This window comes from Puntigrus tetrazona, chromosome 15 (genome assembly GCF_018831695.1).
Source record: "Puntigrus tetrazona isolate hp1 chromosome 15, ASM1883169v1, whole genome shotgun sequence".
Classification (NCBI taxonomy): Eukaryota; Metazoa; Chordata; class Actinopteri; order Cypriniformes; family Cyprinidae; genus Puntigrus; species Puntigrus tetrazona.
The window spans coordinates 11,836,531-11,860,025 of NC_056713.1; the positions used below are offsets into that span (position 1 = coordinate 11,836,531).

Consider the following 23,495-nt stretch of genomic DNA (forward strand, 5'->3'; position numbering starts at 1 on the left):
GGGAAAATGTAGCTTCCTAGTAAAAATGTGAAAGGCATAAATTTAACCTATAAATGGATACCTATAACTCTGGATGCACAACATCCCAGCTCTAAAGTCATAAAAACTTAACCTTCTTAATTCCAACTACTTCTGATCGTATTTTAATGATCTTAATTATAATAAGCTATCTACCTTTATCGTCAATTATTGTAATATTTGAAAACACCGCCCTCCAGTGGTTATTTTGTGCCGCTATTTTGTGTGCATTTCGCCCACTTGTTTTTATATTTTCTAAACACGTTTAAATAAAACCAATAAAAATACAGCTATTATTAACGTAATAACAATAACAAAAGTAGATCGTTTCATTTTATGTTTACGAGCGGCAATAACACTATCCTAACAAATGTATGTATAACAGTTTCTTCTCGCTCTGTCCCATAGGCATTCAAGTATATTCTTAACTCACTTCCACGTGGTTGTAAAACGAGATTTGATTTCCTCTTTTTGAAACGTCCCGTTTTTGCGAAGAGTTTCAGCCAGGCTTTTATTTTGTCGGTGACCCGGAAACAAACGTCACGACCTTCTCCATCCTCCCAAACAAACAAATTACCCGCGTTCCTGTCTGTCTCCTCATCAGCTCAAACACACGAAGTTTTAGGTAGCATAATTTCCCGAACAGCGAAGCAGTTTTACACAAAAGAGTCTAGTTACTCAATATATTTTAAGACTATATGAATTTTCCTTGACGTTAATGCCTGGATGTGTGTGCGCGCTTCAGAGCCTCGGCCGGTTAATAAAACCGAACTAACGTTAGCAAGTGATCTTCAAAGCAGCTGATTTTAACACCACAGTAAGTGGATTTAATCGTTCATAACCCCTCCAGCAGTATCGGGGTGTTGTTTGAGGTCTGCTAGCTCGTGTGTAGTGAAGTAAACAGCCAGCACTCAACCTCGCTTAAATTGCTAGTTGATAAGCGTTTGTTTACATCGCACGAGCAAACGTCTTGTAGCCGTTTAGAGGGTTGTCTTTGCCAAAAGCAATATCGGCAGCATTCAGAAGTCTTTTATTTTTGTGGCATCACAGGTTGACATGGCAAAAAGAAGAAACGTCTCTAAAATAGTGGTGGCGTGCGAGTGGGCATCCTGCGTTTTCAAGAGTCAAAGCATGGAGGAGTTGAGCGACCACATGTCTCTGCATCTCAAGGAGCATCTCGGGGAAGGAGATGCCATGGAGGAACTGGGTAAGGATACTGTAATGCATGCAGAAGTAGATGAATGCTCTCTTTAATGCAACGTCTGCGGCAGCGTTTGAATTGTACGTTAATGGTGGGCAGTGCATGTATTAAGATGGTTGCGTTTGACATTGTTTCTCTATAGAGGATTATCCGTGTCTGTGGAGGGGCTGTGAGTTCCTGGCGATGGGAAGCCAAAGCGAGCTGATCGCTCATGCCCATTTCCACATCTTCCACAGCAAGCTGAAATACATTGGCACTCAGCTCCTCGAATCCCAACCCGAACTGCCTAGTTGCACTCAGGATCTTCACAGCAGCAGTCTAGTCCCAGATGTCTCTGAGGGGTTTGTCTGTCAGTGGCAGCACTGTGATGTTAGTATAGTAGCTTGTTGACTTCTTTTCAATAACTTTGAACCAAAAAGTGAAAATTTGCTGAGCATGCATTTAGTACTTGCCTTCAGGTAGGGCTGCACAGTTAAACAAATGTATAATCGCAATTACGTTGGCATAATTGTTCAAAAGGAAATAATCGTTCGAAGTCCACTTATGTTATTTTAAGTGTCTAAGATAAGTGCCTTGTGTTAATTGTAATAATAATCGCAATAATTGTATAATAATCGCATAGGTGCAAGCGAATGATCGACAATTATGATTTTTGTCAAAATCGTGCAGCCCTACTCTCAGGCCATCCGAGACGTAGGTACACAGGCGTATATTTGGAGAAATGTAGCATTACATCACTTGTTTACCAGTGGATGCTCTGCAATGTATGGGTGCCGTCAGAATGAATGTCCAAACTGATTAAAACATCACAACAGTCCACAAACAATCTCCAGGACTTTAATCCTTTGAGTCCTCTATCCATTATATTGATTTCTCAAGTGAAAAAGTTTGCAAGCAGAAACTGTTCTAAATTATATGTGCATTTTCAGTTTTAAAAGGACAACAGTAAATTGACTTTTTACAGTTATATATATTTTACTTTTAATGCGTAATATTATTGTGGATTACAGACAGGTAATTTGTCCAGAACTGGTGGTTATAAGTTAAATTTGAAGATGTTATTTTTGATTCACTGCAAACCATTGGTGAGCAAGTGATGTAATACTACATTTCTCCAAATCTGTCTCATCTGCATCTTAGATTTCAGCCAGAGATACTTTGGATGAATTTGGATGAGATATTCCTTTAAATTAGACATCATGCAATGAGCTTGTCTGTCTGTTTTTTTTTTGCTTTATCAGAGTTCCTTTAATAACCCTGAGTGGTTCTACCGTCATGTTGACATGCACGCAGACTGCACTGAGCTCCAGCCGCTTCCTGATCGACAGCAGGCTCTCTTCTGCAGCTGGTCAGGTAGGCTCTCTCTGCAAAACAGGAAAGTTTTACCAGTGATTATAACGTTCCTTTGTGAAATGCTTTTTCTATTTTTGCAGACTGTGACGCTTTCTTTAAAATCAAGTACCGTCTACGGGAGCATCTGCGCAGTCATACACAGGAGCGGCTGGTCGCTTGCCCCACCTGCGGCTGCATGTTCTCCAGCAATACCAAGTTCTTTGACCATATCCAGAGACAAGCAGAACCTGAAGGTCAGTTGATTTCAAATAGTTTCTTTTCACTTGCTAACAATACAGCAACACTACTGTTTAAGGACGTCCATTAAATGTCTGTAATTGTTCCATAAATGTGTTTTATTTCAGATTCTCTTACATGTGGACATTGTGACAAAGCATTTGCTAACGAGAGGCTGCTGAGAGACCACGTTCGGCAGCATGGTGAGTTAAGGATATGTAATTTAAACTTTTCCGATTGGGATACACAAATATCAATACCATATCAGTTACTGGCTAATATTATAGATTTTAGTTAGTGCTGATAAAAGATTATTTGTGACTAATCGTGTCCATAATAAAAGCTTTTGTTTACATGTTATGTGTGTGTGCAATGTGTATATTTATCATATCATACATAATTAAAAAAAATGTTTATATATCAATTTATATATAAATGTAATTATATGAATATAAAAGTATATATGTAAATAGTTTCTGAATATATATATATATATATATATATATATATATATATATATATATATATACACACACACACACTGTATGTTTGTGTATTTAGATATACATAATAAATATACACCGTACACAAACATTATGTAAACAATTTTTTTTTTCTTTTGGATGCGATTTATCTTAATCACTTAACGGCACACCAAATGTAATTTATTTCATGTGATATTATGCATGCGTATTTCCTGAATTTACATTTACATTTTGATATAATTTACATTTAATTTATAATAATAATGTGCATTTAATAGTGTTGAATTTTAATATCAGCCATAGAATGAAAATAATTGCCAGATTATTAACCAGAAAGTGATGCATAATTTAGGATGCTTTATAAAATAATGTCTTCTGATAAACATTATTGTTCTTTTATGGATGCTTTGTCATGTTTATTAATATACTGCTTTATTCAATTCAGATTGTTTTAAAGCATCACAGTATACTTTTTTAAAATTACTTTATGTATGCCTCTGACGTTCTGTTAAATACAGGAAGATAGAAAAATCAAACGAATAGCAAAACAAAAAAAAACCTGATCAACTTACAAAGCAATTTTTGAAAATACTGAAGATAGTCACTTAAAAAAACTATATTGCTTTATAAACCAAATAAAACATAACAGTATTAATATTGTCTACTTTCTGATCAGTTTAATTTTGTCCTCATGCAGTAGTGTCAGTTCATTCAAATTCATAATGTTATTGAATATAAGTGTCTTTTAGACCTCAGTTTCTTTTTTTTTCTTCTTTTTTTGCAGTGAATCATATAAAATGTCCTCTCTGTGACATGACATGCACATCCCTTTCCACTCTGAAAATCCATATCAAATTCCGTCACTGTGATGAGAGGCCCTTCCCATGTGACTTCTGTGAGAGCAGGTAGCTGCCGTCCACATACACTCTGTCAAGTACTGAAGAATATATTGCTTACATTTAATGGTTCATCTCCTTACCTTTAGCTTCAAGAATCAGCATGATCTGCGGAGACACATGGAAACGCACAATGAGGGAGCCGCGTACCACTGCACGGTCGAGGGCTGTGGATACTCTTCTCGCATGGCCCACACTATGAACCAGCACTATAAACGAGTACACGAGGTGAGCCAGCAGAGGACGCTGTAACCTCAGACATGATGCGGATTTCAATGGCAGTTTTTCAGTTGAGCTGTGCTTAGAGCATTTGAGTCTTAATGTTGTAAGAAATTACAGTTTCTTTTGATAAAAGCTTCTGCTAAATGTAAAATAAATCAGACACGTCTATACTAAACTATGCAATTAGTGATAGAATTGTTTGTCTGTCTTTTCTTGGCAGAGACAGACCTTTTTATATATAATTTCAATTGTTTGCACTTGTACAGCTCAAATCAAAAACTTTTTACTGATTAAATTCCTTTTATATGCTTTGCATTCATTTTTTAAACTTTTTTATATATTTCACATTTAAAAAAATGTGTATATATTTTATTTTTGCATTTACAGTTTTATATTAGTGTTGATGTGTGTAATTTTTTTATACTGCCTTTTCACATACAGAAATATTAGTATTTTTATATACACCACATACTAAAAGGTTTATTTATTATCATTGTGATACTTTTGCTTTGTAGTTGGATTAATATATATATATATATATATATATATATATATATATATATATATATATATATATATATATATATATATATATATATATATATATATATATATATATATATATATATATATATATATATATATATATATGTGTGTGTGTGTGTATAATATATCCTTTTTAATGAACTAATAATGACATAAAATAATTATTTGCAACAGGATAACATGGTTCCAAGGTATAAGTGTCATCTTTGTGACAAGACCTTCTCTTGGTGTTACACACTCACCCTTCACCTTCGAAAGAAGCATCAACTCAAATGGCCATCTGGACATTCCCGTTTTAGGTATGCAATTAATGGTACCTTAAAATATAATTAGTCGCTTCTGAGCTATCAATTTTCCTTCACATACTAAAAATCGCTTGTTGAACAGGTATAAGAAGGACGAGGATGGGTATCTGCGACTCAACATGGTTCGTTTTGAGACTGTAGAGGTTACGGAAGAGTTGATCAAAAACATGGCTGAAAAGCGCACCCCTCGCAAGGTGTCTGGGTCAACCAGTCACTCCAAGGAACCGCTGCTGCATCCCGACAGCGGCAATAGCACTCCTCAACATTCTTCCTCACCCTCGTCTCCTTCCTCATCTTCTTCAACCTCAGAACTCCTGGAGGGAACTGACAGCAGTGGATTAAAAGGCGATGAAACATCTGTGTACTGTGTGTTGAACACTGTGACTGAGGTTAGTGTGGATCCAGAGGAAGTGACCCAACCTGGTGGGCCATCAGGGGCTGTCAGAGCTCTGGCTGCAGTTGCTAGAGGTCTAGGAATGGATGTGGTGTAATCTCATACCTATCAAATTCAGTTCTTATCAGAAATATAGTGTAAGAATACACAAACTTTTTACCCTCCATAGATAAAACATTTTCCATTAGATCAATGTTTTTATTAACTTTATTTTATTAGTATTATTATTATTTTAGCATATTTAGGTTTTTACATGGTCTCAGGTGTCTAAAACATACATATTTGTTCTTTTTTGTTTTCCATGTAGCACTCTGACTGTTAGATTTTTTTAACATAAATTTTACCTTTGATATTTTTAGCTATGCATTTTAAAACATTGATTTTGCTTTTATTTTTATATAAATATATAAATTACATAGAACTGTAAAAATTAATTTTTGAGCCAAGGTAAGTAACATCTAATTTATTTGTTGATACTTGTTGAATAGTTTGCATATTGTGCTGTATTATGGTTCCATTGTTGCCTTGCTATAGTTGTATTTTTTTAAACTCCTTTAGTTTCAAATATATTGTTAACATTCAAAAAGAACAATAAGTCATTTTTTTCCTCAGAAGTCATTTTAATGTTTTTTTTGTTTGGTTTTTTTTTGACCAAAAAAAAAAAAAAAAGTCATTTCCAACACTGTACATTTCGACTACACGTTATTTCACATGAAGTGCTTGATATATATAAGTCCATTAGTTTCTGATTAAGTCAAGCTCACCGAGTCTCAGTGTCTCTGTGTGGGTGCGAAACAGGTCTGTCTGTAAGAGGGGTCATCCGTCTCGGAGACCCTGGCCGTGCTGCCAGCATTGGAAAAAGTGGATGTGGTTGGGCATGTACATAAGCAGCTGGTAGAGTCCTACTAAGCGAGGCGTAATGTGGGAGCCCTGTGCTGGGGTAACCCGCTGCGAGGAGTCCTGGAGGTGCTAAGTGAGGATCCAGTGCAGTATGATGCATAGCCAGCAGGCGGCTACGCTCGCTTTCTTCTCTCAGGAAGGCCAGGCGCTGTCGTTCCTCTAGATGACTCCTTTGCTCCAGGGCCATGGACTGCAGAAATGGCTCTCGTGGGTAAACAGGGTGCCCCATCATGACACGTTGCAGGGGGTCGGTTCTTATTAAGAGGTCTTTGCCCAAGGAGTCCCTACGAGGAAGATCTAAACCTCGATAAACATTCCGCATAGATTCCCAGTGCTGAGGTGAATAAGGCAGCCTCTCGGCTCCAGGTAATGGACCCATTCCCAGAAAAGGTGAGACCAGCCTAGTCCTGTCAAGACCAGGGTGGCCAGTTGGGATTGCTATTGGCAAAGGAAGAGTGGAAAGAGGTGAAGGGTTAATAAGAGGGCCTCTGGGATCCTGCCACTGTTTTTCCAAAACTTTGTGGTGTGTTATAACTTCATGGTCCTGGTCGTCTCTCTTCTCCTCCTTCACTCTCACCTTGCTGCTCTTGGCATGTGGTTCATACTCGACTCTAATCTTCTTCTCAGCTGGCTCCCAGGGTTGGCTATCACTGTTTGGCCGCTTGAGATCCTCTCTCTGTTGCTTGGGTGATGAACTCTCTTTTCCTGCTGGCTTGTCCTCAGCGGGTTGCTGCTGCTCACCTTTGACATCCTTTTCTCTTTTGTCACTTTGGATGTCTTTGTGTTTGGGCTCCTCAGTGTCTCGAGTTTGTTGTGGAAGCTCTTGGGCTTGAGTTTTCTCTCTTGCCGGCTCCTCTTCCTTGGGTTCATCAGGAGAGGAACTTTTAAAAGACTCTGTTGGTTGTTTGTTGTCCAGTGGACTATTCCTCATGGGGGACAAATGCCTTCCATTTGATTTCTCTTTTGGCTCCCTGTAATGATAGAAAAAAATTATGTATTTAAACTCTTAAGCAGGAGGTCAACTCTTGATCAGGTAGGATATCTAGAACCAGGAGTGTCTAATCCTGTTCATGGAAGACCAGTGTCCTGCAGAATCTCCAGCCTGCCCCAGACTCACCTGCCTAGAGATTCCTTAGGTAATCCTGAAAACCTTAATTAGCTAGTTTAGTCATTTAGTTAAAACTGAAGCTAAACTCGCCTGGCTCAGACAGTTAGCTCCTGAAACACATTAAGGAGGTCTACATAACTGCAGATTCAATCTGTTAGCGTTCTCCAACTGTTCAATAACACTAGGCTAGTGAAGGACTCCTTGGAAGTACCCATTTTGAAAATTTTTCCAGAACTAAGTGCCAATTTAGCAAATATGACGGTAACCTGGTTACAAACGTTTTGGGATGCACATGCTGACGGAGCAACTGTCATTGAAGCGAATGCTAACGGGTTCTGTCAAGATCTTCTTGATCATGGATTGCAAAATAGCTGGTACGTACCGTTCCTTGTCATCTTTGTTGTCTAGGGAATCTCTTTTAATTGCTGCTTTGTCTGGGATGGAGGGAGCTCTCTCAGTCTCAGAAGGCCTTGGACACAGAGGGGGCGTTGGGAAGGATGAAGGTGTCTGGTGCAATCTGTTCCAGGTCTCCAGTTGTCCACTTGAAGTTGAAATCGCTTTGCCATCTTTAGTCCCATGTGCTGCATTTGGTGCTATGAATGCCCAAAAGTAATTATTGTCAGTCAGAGGAAGACTGCATTTTTAAACTACAGAAAAAATCAAATACTTTCATGTCAGGATAAAATATATCCTTACTTAGTGATGGGTTTCCTAGTCCTCCAAAAGCAGATGAGCTCAATGTACTCAGGCCTCCAAAAGTGAGTGGCTTATTAAGAGACTCTGCACAACAAGAAGAGATACATGGGTTTAGAATTTGAGAAGTAATGTTGGTGTAATTTTGAAGTCTTATGTAATCTTACCATGATGAGGGATTACACTGTGAAGATTGTTTGGGGTATGCGGTAAGGGTCCATAGGGTGCAACTGAAGGGTGTGTGGGACCTAACAAGACAGATGTAGATATTGAGCAACAGTACTTTTTCTGTCAGACAATCTCTTAGAAAATGCTCACTGAGATTATAGGGATTCATCAATGTTGACACTGGCAATACCTAACCCTACCCCAATCCTGTCCAATCCGGCCAACGTCCTGCAGAACATAGCTCCAACCTGCCCTAAAATACCTGAAGTTAATCCTTTAAGTAATCCTGAAATCTTCAATTAGCTAGTTTAGATGTGTTTAATTACGGTTGGAGCTGAACTCAGTGGGACACTGACCCTCTAGCTGAAGTATTGGACTACCCTAAAATCAATGGGAAGTAGCATGTTAATAAGAATACAGTGTTAATCCATAACCCTATAATCTAATTGGTTAATGGGATGTTGTTTCAGGACCAACAACTTGGTGATCCAGGAACATCCCATTTGGCTAAATTACAGTCACTAGTGTGGATTTGATCCAGGCTGTAATTTGTACCTGCATTAGAGAGGATGGTGGAAGGACGGGGTAAATCACGTGGCTGCAGTCCCATGAAGCTCGAGCCAGGCGACCGATTCAGAAACTCGGGCTTAAAACCAAAGTCTAATTTATGCGGCTCAATCTGCATCTGCTTCTGTAACCCCATGAATAGAAAATGGTTGCATTTAATTACAGATTACTTCCCCTGTTCCACATCTTAAAAATGGCAATTATTTATTTTGCACTTACCTTAATTTTTTGCTGATGATGGTAAACTTGCCATGCAATGTGGACATGCATTGCACACCACTTCCCAGGTTTCTGAAGAAAACAGTGCATAATGGATAGATTAGTGAATTGTGATTTTACTAAATTGAAAAAAGAAGTTGAATAATTACATGTAAACTTTACCTTTGGTTTAGGACACATGGGGTCAAGAAGCTAAAAAAAAAACATTATCTTTATATTTCTTTAATGATAGTATTTGAAGAAACGCATGAACATGTATTGCTCAGATTTGAACCATTATTGAAGCCTTGCAGCTGATGCTAAGTAGAAACTTACTCTGGAGTCTTTCTGTAAAAGTTGGTGTGGCACAGATCCTGGTCTTGACACCACATCCAGTGGGTTGGAAGCCTGCAAATACAAAATTAGTGAATACAGCATCTATAGTCAATTAAGTTATTAACACGATCATGATCATAGTCCAGCCTTTACATTTAGAATTATTTCTGGCCTTTTAAAAACAGGCTTTGCAGATGTGGACCTGAAAATAAACACTTTGCAGAATCTCATCTGAAAACTAGAGAAAACCACAAGGCTTTTCTTTCTTTGTGGGAGGTCATCTCAACTCAAGACAATATCAAGTTATTCACAGACTTCTTTTAGCGTCGTCAAGGCCTTTTAAGAATGCTGTGTTTCAAACAAAACAGAAAGCCAAGAGACAGAGTGGCAGGCAAACCTTGGGCTGAAAAGCTCCCTTGAGAGAGCTGAATGGTCCAGCAGGTGGAACCATAGGAGGTATTCCAGTCATTACTGACGGATAGGACGGGACCAACTGTAGGGAAACAGCAGAAAAATGTCATTAATGTCAGGAAACAAAAGTGTGTTCATGCTGATTTAGGATACAAAAGCATTTCTGTTCTGGCCTTTACAGTGAAATCAAAATTCATGACAAAACACATGACATTCATGAACTTAAGTTTACATCTCACAATTCTTTAAGTTAACTAGGACATATCAGAGCTGACAAGAAGTAAAAGAGAGATGGAGGGTGGGATTAGGAAAGGTGCCCATGTCGGGACTCTCGTAGCTCAACAGCACTGTCTAGCAACGGTTCTTTTTTAAGTTTCTACCACTGAATAGAAAATTTTAAAGGAAATTGAGACTCAAAATTCATCTATGCTCGGAATTTAAAATGTATATTTCACAATTACGACGTGTTTTAGAATTGAAAAAAACAGGCAGAATTATGAGAAAATAAAATGAGTTAAACCTTAATTTAAAAAAAGAAATGGATCGTTTTGAGTTCACATCCCTTTTTTTCTTTCTCCACCGAATTAAAAAGGTAACTACAACTCTGAATTCCAAGTTTTATCAGAAGTACAGAGTCAGAATTACAAGTTAAAAATTACATGCAACTCAAATCACTGGCCATTATGTTCACAAGATATAACTTACGTTGTGTCTATGGAAGGTGTCCACTTTAGCAGGATATTTGTCAAACTGCAAGAAAAGAGACTTCACTTAGTAACTTTGCACATTCAGCTGAAAGCACAGACTATTATGAGCAGTGATTAAGAGTATTTCTCCTCACTTGTCTGGCAGGGGTACGCACCAGTGGTGCTGCTGGGCTGGGCAGGATGGATTGTGGGAATGGAGTGAAGGTGTGCTGATGTGTGTGTTGGTGTGTGTGCTGGTGCTGGTGGAACTCGGTGCGCAGGTATGCCGGGGGAGCTAGAGCCCCTCCTCGATCGACAGTCTGGGAGGCCAGGAAGCGAGAGTTTAACTCCTGTCGCAGGAGGTCATGATCTAGAAGGCACATGACAGAGCGAATCAGAGCACAGCTAGCAGATACGTGGTTTATTTTTTTCAGTCTGTGTGGTCTTGTTCTACCTGTGTATGGAGCTGTTGCTGGTGCGCTGGGCACTGGCAGAGCACTTCCTGTTAGAAGGGAAGGAGGAGGAGGCAGGGCTGTCGTTGGGGCAAACATGTTGAGGTGTTTAGAGAGGGGGGTGATTACAATGCTCTTCTTTACTCGTGCTGATGCACTCCAAGTGCACAAAAGTGACTACAAACAGCTTGTTCCTTCAGTCTTTCTTGGGTTCTAATGGTTTCCTCCTTGTGCCATTTTGCTCGTTGTTTTTTGCTCTCGCATTTGTGTTATTAGCAACATCAGCAAGACCTGCAGGTCAATAAAAAATACTGAGTCAACACATGGCATGCTGGGCCAGATAATTAAAGTGGCTAAAACACTCATGGGTTCTCTAAGTACAAGATACTCACTGTCATAATGCTACACTGTGTGAAATTCTAGTCCCTAAATATAAAGTCATAAGTTTTTATCATTTCAGAATTTTTTATATTGTTAGCTTGAATACTTTTAAAGAACTATTTTTAATGGGTTTAATTAAATAATATACTATACATTTACATTCACAGCTCATGGTACGTCTGTAAAAGTTAATGAAAACTTAAAATAAATATGAATAATTTAAATAAGAAATTATGGTTGAAGAAATTTTTTTAAATACAACTTTCACACACATTCCTGATTTACATTAAATTCCGCTGTTAAATTTTTTGTTGTAAATGTCACATTATGGGGAAAAAATGGGTTACAGTTCACACTGATATTAATGAGCATTCTTGGACTACTATTACTTCAAACATTTATGAGCATTGCTGAAACTACATACATTGAGATAATACTGTAGTACTAACCATAAATCTGACAAATTAACATAAAACACCAGTACACCAATGTTTATGTTTGAATACTTTTTTTTCCTTAATAGTGCCATGAATTGATTAAAAGTGTAAAATTATGTTCTTTTGAATGATGTTCATTAAAGAATCCTGAAAAAAGTATTAAGTAGCAAAACTTAATAAATTTGTAATAATAAATATTGGGCAGCAGATCAGCTTACTAGACTAATATACAGTAATGATGCATAATTTTCAGCTTTGCAGTCACAAAATACCATTATTTAAAATCCAGTTATTTTATTGTATTGTATTTTTTTTTCCTTTCAGTGAGTACTTCATTAAGATACTTTTTAGATCTTGCAAAAAAAAAAATGAGTTGGATATAATTCTGTTTTTACAGCATTGGCCTTTTCACGCACAGCCATACCGCTGATGACGTCGCTTTCACCGTGACATTTACTGGTCCCTCCCGGGGGGGCGCTAATAGTAAATGCAAATGTGATGAAGGGGTGAAATCCCTTAGGGATTGGCCCATCTATACAACCTGCAATTACCTCCTTTTGAACAGCACTCATGCACATAAAGCAGAGCAGTAAATCTCTTTTGTGTAGAGCTGTCAATTTGGGCCTTTTCTCCAGTACTGCTGTATCTATAGTGAAAGGTCTTTTGAGAGCCCCATAATGGATTGTTAGCTTCTCCGAGGGGCAGACCTCCTTTCGCGAACACCGGGGGTCCACGGAGGAGGGAAACACAAGGAACAACTTATTCGCCTGAGCTGAGCTCCAAATCCCTTGTGATGAGCTGTTTGTATTGAATCGGATGACACGGCTGCAGGGGTCACTCAAACGTTGGGAACGGTAAATGCTGTGTGGAAAAACTGAACGCCATACTTTCAGATCTGTAATGAGATGAACGCACGAGCCTCAAGGGAGGAGAACAGACTAGTCCGTAATGAGCGATACAGGCCACATGGCTGAACCGGCTACAGACTAATCGAGTAAAGCTAAATAATAAGCACACAGAGTCCTTAATAGACCCTCATAATGGCACTGGTGTTTAAATCTAATTTGCATCCCGTATAATCAAAGAACAGCATGTGCCGATGTACCCTTCCATCAGACGACGCAATAACCAAGAAACAAAACCGTTTGGCTAGCGTTTATAAGACGGGTTTCGCTTAAACTGCTTGTTTTCAATTAGTGTCATGGCATGGTAATGCTCTATTTTGATGCAGGTCAGGAATTAAGCTAAGCCTCTTTTTGGAGCTGTCAGGCCACCAGCGAATTTGTCTTCCTGTGTCAGTTGGCAGCTCCCTTCCCGAGCCATTTTTGTCATTCATCAAGCCCATTACTGGCCTAACCCTTCCAGGCATGCAGAAACGAATGGTCTAATCCCTTCATTCTCACAAAGACAAGATTAGCTGGAGGTTAAACACTCGTGTTCTTTAAATTTCGTCCTTGACAGGGTGCCAGGGGAAAGCTCTTAATCTCGTGAAGGAGCAGTTGGAGGGAGCTTTGTGCGCATACAAAAGTAGACGAGCGCGGCTCAGGCGGAGCGCAGGTAAGCCCTCCTAAAAACTCCTCATAATCTCCGAATCATGAGAGTGTTTACCGTAGCCCGTCCCTCTGCGGTTTTGCGCTCGCAGATGGCGGGAGACGTCTCATAAATCATCCGATGGCACCGAGGGCCGCTTGCGTTATTGCTAGGGCACAGTTGGCAAATGACTCAAACTGAGAAACAGTTGTTCTTGTGTGCTGACAGGTTCCCACGTGGGTTTTAGCTCGCTGCGAACGAAGCCCACTCAGCGAAGGTGCATCTGTTCGACTGCACCTCTCTGACACTTCAACAATTCTTTGACCACCATGCGGTCGGGTTTTGCTGTGTGGGTTTGTGTCGTTGAAATGTGTCAAAACAAACACTCAAACTACTACGTTCGGAATTAGTCATCGACTGAAAACGGCTAAAAAAAACCCAACAAAAACTCCTACCTTTGTATTTCCGTGCTCTTCACAGCCCTGAATCGTGTAGGAGTCCACTAGAAATGTGTCGGAGCATGCTGTAATCTGGCAGGTTTAGAGAGTTTTCTCTGGTGCAGCGTTCAGCAGGCGTTCAACAGCTCTTGAATGAGACACAGGGGAACAGTATCTCTCTGTATTCTCAACTTGCCAGTCTTTCTGCAGGATCACAGTCTGTGGTGTTGGGTATCACACAGACTAAGCGAACACTTCCTTTATGGCAGTGCTCTCTCTCCCTTTCTCTCTCTCCCTTTCTCTCTCTCTCTTTCTCTCTTTCTCTCTGTCTCTCTCTCTCCCCCTTTTCCATTTAATACATCAAAGCAGAAAGCCAGCTGGGTGGTATGCATAGGATTTTTTATGCTTACTGTGATTTTTATGGATCAAATCTGTAATACGTGCATGTCTCAGCTATCAAAGTGGGATTGTACAAAGTTTTTGGTTACAGTATTTGGTAACGCTTTTATTTTAAGAAGCAATTCTGTTAACTAGCCGCATGCATATTACTAGATTACTTCGGCTGTTTATTTGCTCTTATAAAGCACATATTATTTAGTATAACAATTTTTACATCCCTTAATCGTACCCCATACCTAAACTTATAACAAATGTCTTACTAACTATTAATAAGCAGCAAATTAGTTTATTGAGGGAGAACTCTGAATTATTAGTGAATATGTCTTCCCCAGAACATTTAAATAGGTGCACATAAAGCCTTAGGTATTGTTATCTATGTTTTTTGCCTTAGAAAAGACTTAAATCTAAGTCATGCTTTATGAGTTTCAAAGTAAATCTCAGCAACATCTCTGCCAAGATAATATTATTATTATTATCTTTAAAAAGAACAGAAAACACACAAAGAACACGCTAAGGAAACTACACATTATGGTGAACTGCTGCCAAATAGTATTTACTTCTTGTCTTTTTTGCTAAATATAAATACTGTAACAAAAAATAAAATCCTACTTGCATAATCATAGTCATATTGTAAAGTAATAATATTGTAACCAATATTAAAATAAGTAATATTGTAAAATATTTGTACAATTTATTTTAAGTTGAATTAATTTGAATTTTCTGCTGTTTTTACTCACTCTGGTGTGTCTTTTACATTCATTTAAAAAGAATAAATAAATGAACCCAAGTTTAGTCTTATCAGAAATGTCCTTTTTTTTATTTTTTTCGTTGTTTATACATCGATGGGATGTAACCAAGATGTCCAATACATCTCATGATTAAAAAAAGTTTTCCTACATTGTACACTACAAATCATACACTAATCTCATTATCTTTGCAGTAAACGTATCCACCCTCTCCTCAGTTTTAAAGCTCCAAATCCAAACAGCTTGTACAAAAGTGCAATTCCTCCCCCAAAACCTCATTTCATCAGCCATAGACAGCATATGACAGAATCAAGCTGTATTTGAGCAAGTCATCTTATGTTATTACAACGTAATCCCTTCCCAAAGGATGATGAGAAAGGCCAGTTCAGGACGCAGACTAAGGATGTATAAATTGCTTTGAGCGAAACTACTGCGTTCTCCCACAGACGGTACAATAGACGACGGTGCTCAGCGTAGACCTGTTTCATTATTCAGCGCTGGGGTTTCGCTCAGTCTGAGATTAGTGATGGGGATGTAGGTCTCCTGATGCCTGTGGGATGTGCTGTACCTCCCGCTTCTGAGAAACCGAGCCCCTGGAGCGCCAGTTAGAGACTCGGATCCTCAGCTATATAACAGACACTTCACTGACGATAAAGGGCTCGTTGTGAGCCTTATCGCAGCGGTCAGTCATGGCTGTAACGTGTGTGAGAGCTGGGAGCGCTAAAGTTGGGTAGTCAAAGTGTTTATTTGAGTTGTGCTGAAAGCTCCAAACACTCAGCTGTCTCGCTGATCTCTCAACAGCGCCGATCTCGGCTATACACTATCCCCCGATGCTTGGGCCCGTCCCGGCTCGGGTTACCCCCGTGAACAATGCCAACTCTGTTCTGACTGCCTATCTCACAGACGTCGTTGTACTAACATGTATACCTATGTCTGCAACGGGCAGGGGATGAACAGATTATACCACGGCCTTGAATAGTTTCACTTCTACTTTGAAAGCGATCATGCCTGTGAAATGCATTCGGGGCCCTGGGTAGCGTGTAATCTTAACGCAGCCTTAACAAGCATCGCAGGAACGCGAAAAAGCCTCTATCCGGGCCAGTCACTGCACATCGGCCAAAACCGTGGAATGATGCAAAGACAGCTCTGTGAATAGCGGTTCAGTTATTCCTGGCAGAAACGCGTTACGACTGCGATGTGCTGAGGGAAGCTGTCAACTTTTGACAGCCGAGTTTTTGGGGCGAATAGATTACATAGCCCCTTGGCGAGCATGCTCGTATTCGCATTGACAACACACAACCATAAGTACTGAAGGTTAAACATAGTCTAGTATCATGTGGGGGATATTAAGTATGGTCAGTGAGGGATATTATAATATAAAAAATCTGCTTTGTAATTTACACCATTTTTCAGAAGTTTGGGGTCCGTAAGATTTTGTAATGTTTTTTTTTTTTTTAAAAGTCTCTTCTGCTCGACAATGCTGCATTAATACAAGTAAATATTGTGAAATATTATTACAGTTTAAAATAACCATTCTTTACTAATGTATTTTAATGTGTAATTTATTCCTGTGCCAGAAATGCAAAAAAACCCAAACATTTGCAATCATTACCTGATCATCACATGATTCATTAGATATCATTCTATTATGCTGATTTTTTTTTTTTGGTCAAGAAATGTTTATTATTATTATTATTATTATTATTAATGTTGAAAACAGAGCTGTGCTGCATCATATGTTTGTGGAAATTGTGATACTATTACTTTTTCTAATACTTGATGAATATAAAATTCAAAAGAACTGCATATTGACAATCATAAGTGCCATTCAAGTAAAAGAAATGTTGATAATACTTATTTAATGCTTAACAATTATTTTATCATTATTCTTAATCATTATGAAATCATTTAATATTTGAGAAATGTAAAAAGAATATAGAATTTATCTACTGCTGTTATTTATTTTTTATGCATTTCCACTGATTATTCAATATTGTTGGCTAAAATTGAATGCTGCTCCATTACCACACAGTTTTTCATACACTATAAAAATTCACATCACACATAACAAGTTCCTTATAATAAATGTTTTCATATTTTTCTAATCCTAGCTGAATAATTGTCTATGTCCAGACAAACGGTCTATAAATGCCATCAGAACTGTAGCGTTGACTCTAAAAATACACACCTTTAAAGGATTAACAATATGATGTGTGTCATTCAAGGAGGTAATGTCTCATTAAAAACTCAATTCCGAGAAGCATTTGGCAGAACGCTGAGAAATAAAACAGACCCTGAAAGCTGTCTAATCCCCCTATGATTGAGACAAGCGTCCTTTAACTCAATTGCATTAAGATGGCTTAAGGTTTAATAGGCTTCTCAAAACATTGCTGTACTGTGTTCACATCCTTTTGCTATCTTAGACAGCCAATCAGATTTGGCTAAATAAAAGTTATTTTAAAAGCAGTGCTAAAACACAAAATCATATTGCGTATGAGGACCTCTGTAGCAGTCTAACCTAAGGCCGTGACCCATCGCTCCAGTGAAACTCCAGCCCAGACCCATGCCAGACAAGAGTCTCCAAAGCGCCCTCTCTAACATAAAGACGTAAATTCCATTAACTATTGCTGGTGACTCTATGAAAGTAATCTGGTTAAGTTCTTAAGTGCCTCTGATTTGATTTCAGCACGCTTAAGAAACAAAAACTGATAGTGATGAGTGATATAGGGAGAAACGATTGTGGTTTTCATGAATGCTTCATGACTTAAACGTGTAAGTGTGCCAATAAAAATAAATGCATGACTGAGAATGGCTTGTTAAATAAATCAGCAGGGCTAAAGTGTTTCTGGGAGGGCTGGTTGTGGAGCGACTGACTCTCTATCCAATTAAGTGGAAGATTACCAGCACATACTTGGCCTGAACGCACCCACCTCCTAAGTTATCTAGATGCTAATTGGCTCTAAGGATCTTGTGTTTTACATCCTTGTACTCAATCCAGAGGATTTCTCATCATGCCATCTGCCCAAAGTATGAAGTGTTTTGTTAATATTATGCTTTCGTTATTCATCACATTGCAGAATGGAAACGTTCTTAACCATCATGAGCTGCACCTAATGTCCAAAGCTAAGAATAACAAGCTTACTAGTCAAAATAGACATAAAAATTAGCGATGTGATTCTTTCTCATTGGAATGTTGGGAAATGTAATGACACTATCATTGGTTAATTGAGTCTATCTATCAAACCCATCAGGAGGTGTTAGATATAGTGCCTGCTCGTGAATTCTGATGCAGAGAGACGAATAAACACAATGCTGAAGGCATATTAATGGAGATGTTATGAAATGTGAGGTTTACATACCTGCATTTGGAGGAGGGAATATCTCGGTTGGTCAGAGCAACCTGCAATATTAATAAGTTTCAGTAAAAATTCTGCAATAGCCATCACCACAAGAGGACACTGTTTGACCACTGTGAAACCTGACAGCAGCTGCACTCTTTTAAAGACCAAATGATTTCAAAGAAAATGCATTAAAATAATAATTTTTCCATGCTTCAAAACATGAAGCAAACACATGCATAAAATGAAAACGCATCAATATTTGCAAAAAAAAGAAAAAAGGCCTTAAATTAAGTTGCATTTTTCATAACCACTAATTATTTGCATAAGCTATCCATTTCTTTCCAGACTCACTTTCGCAATAGTATCTAAATGCACAGCAATCCAATCCAAATCAATACCTTTATGCTTTATTCAATATTTTGAGAAGCACTTACCCAAAATCCCAATGAAATGATCCTTCTCAGTGTAATCCAAAATACTGCTAATTTCTTTCAACTATCCAATGCTTTTCAGAGTACAGTCACCCCAGTCACTTCAACGCAAAAGTGTTCAAAAGTTGCTTCCTAAACCAAACGTCCCTCCAAAACCTAGGAGCTCTGACAAATTGTTTGTTCTTTTACCCTTTGAATATCAGGGCTTGTATATGATACTGAACATCCTGAACCAATCCTTTCCAGAGACTGAACCGGTATCCAGTAAAATCCTCCAAACACAGTAAACGTGAGGCTCTGAGCTCCTTCACCACCAACAGATTAAGCGCAAATCCACTCAAAGCAGGTTTGAGATCCTTTCCAAAGAGCGTGTCCGGCCGCTCTCAGCTCGGCTCGGCTCAAGAATGCTCCCTCAGTAGCGAACCAGCGCATTCCTGTGATCCCTCCCTCAGCGGACCCTCCTACCGCCTCCCACACCTCCCTCCTCACCCGGCGGCTGAACAATTACAACACTCTCCTCCTCTCTGCTCAACACGTACGTATAGACAGTCTAGTGATTATGGCCATCCTCTTAATTACAGGCCCAGAATAACCAGAGGGGACAGGCGACGGGTTCAGAATGCTGATGAGACGCTTCCACCTCGCACCAAAATGAGACTTCGCTCTTATTGGGTGACGTGTCGGCTCCAATTTATGCTTCTGTGTTGGCATGCCACCCCGCTTCTCTTGTGGGGTGAGAAAAGGATGATATGATTTAATGCGGTGGTTGCATTTGTACCTGTCACAGCTTATTATAAATGCATCGCATAAATGTGAATGTCATGTTGAGGGATTCTTGCCAGGGTCAACCAATCACAAAGCTCCTCGCCGGACAGAAGGGTTGTGAATGTCAGTGAGAAAAGGGCACGGCAAGATGATAAATCACAAGACGGGATATTATCACAACAGATATATCACGTAATTTATTAGAACCCCCATGGGAGGAGGCTCGTGAAAGCTCCTGCTCTCCTCAGCCTCATGTCTTCTGTTGCTAATGCTGTGTCCTCTCTGAACCGGGGATGGGCTCTCTTGGGGAGATAGAGGAAGACTTCAAAGTCTGTGGCCCGCCAGGATCGCGGGGAGGTCTCATTCAGCCATGCCCCTGTCGGCCCTGAGGGAGTTTCTAATTGCATTTCACAGGCCCCGAACAAAACAAGGCCTTGTTCAAGCTGAAGTTGGTCCTCCTGCTGGGACGTTGCTGTGATTTGCGACTCCTCAGCGGGATGTGGATCTTCAGCTTGCCAGAAAAACAGTTTCAGCTTCCTTCTTCTGACTGCACGCACCGGGGCGCCCATAGGCGGATGAATGCACGAGCGGCAGAGACACCTTCTTCTTCTTCTCTCGATTTGTGAGACTAGAGGCAGATGTGTGGGCTCAAGTTGAAATATTAATTCAGACCTACACCAGAGACTCCGAATCATATGCAGGCCATCAAATATCATCAAACAGAAAAAGATTAGGGGGTTTTCTTTTCATAATTTATAAGCTCCAAATAAAAGCCAATGTACTTAATACTGGTTCTAGCTGAGCCAGATGTTATTGCTGTGCTTTATTATCCTGACTATGGCAATTTGATATCCAAGACAAGCATAGACCTTATTTATGTGTATTTCAAAAGAAAAGCATTTTGGTTTAATTATATGACCCAAGATGTTTAGTGTTCACAAGGAAGGAGTGAGATGTATGGCATCTTTGTATGTGATGTTTTGAGATGTACAAGCCACATACATTGACCATTCTATCTAATTATTAAAATCAGATTTTATATATAGGTACTATTTTGGCCACACGTTATATTACGTAGCCTTAACTGTTATATACTTCAAAAAATAATAACGTAATTGATCCAAATCTGAGTATTTAAACTTAAATTTTCGTGACCAAATAATAACATCAAATATTACTTTCCCCCAAACTGAACTTAGTTCACGATGTGGATTTACATCACTGAATTATCTTTTGTCATAATCTCATATCTTATATAACACTGAAAGAGCAGAACATTCCACAGTGCCATCACAGATTAAGCAGTTTCCAAAAAACATAATTGTATATTACCATTGCACAGCGTGTATGACTAACAAAAAATAGTAAATCACTCCTAAATTGCATCATTATCATCATCAAAGGCAGAAAATCGGAGTCAGATGTGATTACTGAAAATGAGATGTGGAACGAGGGCTTTTATTAACTCACTGCTCATTCTAGTAAGTTCATTCTAAATCATTTTGTGTAATTATGACAAAGAATCGGTTTACGATGGTGTATGTCCATCTGTCCCAATGTTAGCCACATCCCAAAGCCCTAAAAAACGAAGAAATCGAATGAAGAATGAGCACACACAAGTTTTTCCGTCTGTCTTTTTTTAAACACAGAAAGATTCTTGCAGACTCGCCTCAAAGGCAAAGTCATTAGTGCCGACTTGGCCTGATTGTTTTCACTGATTTTCTGTCTGAAGGAGGAGTAAATTGATGCCTTAGCCCTTCAGCTCCAGTCGGGCTATTAATTTCAAAGAGCAGGTTTGGCCCGATGGCCCTTTGAGAGAAAGCTGATTTAACTAGATCATTTTTAATGGGGATGAATTCCTCCATACTTGCCCTTTGGAAGAGCTTCTGTCCTCCATAACCACTGGTCTGTAATGGCAAGCTCCTTCTGAGACTATTACTAAGGGCCAATTGGCCTTGAAATGAAATGCATAATCTTAATGTACTGGAAGATGTGCGATCCGCTCGCTCGTGGAATGGAGCGACTCCACACCGCAGGAGTTTTCAGTCCATAAACAGAAATGCTGCGAGAATGTCGCGCTGTCAGATCAACGTAGGCTTCGCGAGCGGGCGTACGCAAACTCACATGACAGCCGCTGCTATTTCCAGGGAGAGATAATCAAAGGCATTTGACTTGTGAGAGCCATGGCGAAATAGCAATATTCTTGGATTTCAAAGAGTGTCTAACCACTGAATAGGGTTCCCATACGCCCTTTCATTGGGATGACACAATGTTGCATCTGCTCGGCAAGGGATAAATTAAGCATGTGAAAGTTTTAGTGAAATCCCCATTTTCCAGTTAATCAAATCTCCCCTAATCAAATTAGGAGCTGTAATTCCCCAGGATGCGTGTGACAAAAGTGCATTATTCCTGCCTTTGGAGCCGCGAGAGAGAAATCAGCGTGAGGCCATTCCCCTCTGCTTCAGTGGCCCTGAATTGAATTGCTCTTCCGACTGACCCGAGCGCAAGAGGCAGGGTCGAGGTAAACTTTGGCAGTGTTTGAGTTCCCAGCTCATTAAAGAGCTGCCTCTGAGGCCACCTCCAGAGACTGTTGAGCCATTCATTAATGAGGCACTTGTGTAATTTTCCCTGGACATCTGTGACGAACAGACTCTCTTCCCAATGGCGCACAAAAAACACCTCGGACAATGAAGCTCACGTTGATGGCTTAGGGAAACAACCAAGGCAAAACCTCTTTAAATATGTCGCGTACAATCATCTTCGACCTTACAAAGCCGCGGCGATCACCTGTGAGGACTTATTTTCCATTGACTGAAAAGTCTTGAGATTTGATTGAGCTGGCACATACAGGGAGCACAGAAAGTTCCCTTTTATACTCGTTTAGCAGGGCGGTAAATAGGCCCATGGAGCATTCGGATGCCACTTATGAAGTGCTCATAACCGATGTGTACCTCGCGGCTTTGCACAACAGCTTCCTTCCAAAGCGATTCATATGGCAGCTAATGAATATGCCACTTTAGACTTCATGAATTGTTCCTTTCCGTTCACTGCCCCCAGTGTTAACACCTCTTTATGCGATTCTTAACACCTACTGCACTGCCTCTCAAGGTCACTCTGGCTGAACGGAGAGCTGGAGAAAGCCGCACAAAACCTGAGAGGCTCAATTCCTATTCATTTGTCACATTTGCATGCATGCCTCTATACTCAATCACACAAAGGCCACGGTAGCTTAGCCATTGCCCCCTACCAATTACAAATGAGTCCATTAAGCTGTCTGCATCGGGCCCAGCCTCTTCATGGTAATGGCTTGTGAGATTTCCATCATAATCGCCGGGCTCCCACTGCAGTCATGAGTGCAGATGGAGGAGGAGAGTGGGTAAAGAGCTATCAAACAGGGCAAAGTGCATTCCTTCAGCTTTGTTTATGTGCAGGCGAACTCAAAAGCCAATACTTTCTTTAGGAGTGAAGTCTTTAAAGATTACTGCTAAATTCTTGTGTAATTCAGAGAGCTGCATGTGCAGAAAATATCTTGATGCTGATCGTTATTTTATATCGCAATGTATACAATCTATTAATGGCATGTAGATATTTTTATCTTAATTAAAAACAAAAAGGCCTATTTAAGCATCACAACATTTCAATAAAGATTACATTAAAAGTAAGTGAGTAGGCGAATAATAATAAAAAATAAATCCAACATTGGGCGAAATAATATATTGGCAGATATATTTTGCTTTTTAAATAAAAGTAACTAGTGCATATGCAGTCCCTACAATATTATCCTTAACTATTAATATCATTATTATATTTTAGAATTGACTTTAATTTCAATGCAAAACAAATACTGGCTATCCTCATTAATCGCATAACACA

General features: G+C 39.3%; 2 protein-coding genes across 7 annotated transcripts; one reads left to right on the forward strand and one right to left on the reverse strand.

Annotated features, from left to right (window-relative positions):
• The first annotated feature begins 553 nt into the window (after positions 1-553).
• Positions 554-6,094, forward strand: zgc:112083. Of its 2 annotated transcripts, none has more exons than XM_043259247.1 (10): positions 554-643; positions 1,069-1,225; positions 1,362-1,588; positions 2,461-2,572; positions 2,653-2,805; positions 2,917-2,991; positions 4,058-4,178; positions 4,259-4,397; positions 5,112-5,236; positions 5,325-6,094. In XM_043259247.1, exons 2-10 carry the CDS (start codon positions 1,075-1,077, stop codon positions 5,731-5,733), a joined length of 1,512 nt encoding a protein of 503 aa, XP_043115182.1. In that variant the 5' UTR covers positions 554-643; positions 1,069-1,074; the 3' UTR covers positions 5,734-6,094. The 2 variants fall into 2 exon arrangements, with proteins under 2 accessions (XP_043115182.1, XP_043115181.1); XM_043259246.1 differs by having other exon boundaries at positions 557-835.
• Positions 6,095-6,235: 141 nt separating this feature from the next.
• On the reverse strand, positions 6,236-19,326 carry auts2b (activator of transcription and developmental regulator AUTS2 b). 5 transcript variants are annotated; one of them, XM_043259245.1, is made up of 14 exons: positions 18,861-19,322; positions 18,445-18,485; positions 11,158-11,446; positions 10,859-11,073; positions 10,723-10,767; positions 10,004-10,099; positions 9,607-9,678; positions 9,454-9,483; positions 9,292-9,363; positions 9,061-9,196; positions 8,505-8,585; positions 8,341-8,424; positions 8,027-8,237; positions 6,236-7,507 (listed from the first exon to the last, which is right to left on the reverse strand). In XM_043259245.1, the coding sequence occupies exons 3-14, from the start codon at positions 11,252-11,254 to the stop codon at positions 6,397-6,399; spliced, it is 2,250 nt and encodes a 749-aa protein (XP_043115180.1). In that variant the 5' UTR covers positions 11,255-11,446; positions 18,445-18,485; positions 18,861-19,322; the 3' UTR covers positions 6,236-6,396. The 5 variants fall into 5 exon arrangements, with proteins under 5 accessions (XP_043115180.1, XP_043115179.1, XP_043115176.1 ...); XM_043259244.1 differs by having other exon boundaries at positions 9,292-9,483; positions 10,880-11,073; positions 18,861-19,326; XM_043259241.1 differs by having other exon boundaries at positions 9,292-9,483; positions 18,861-19,323.
• Between the last annotated feature and the right edge of the window lie 4,169 nt (positions 19,327-23,495).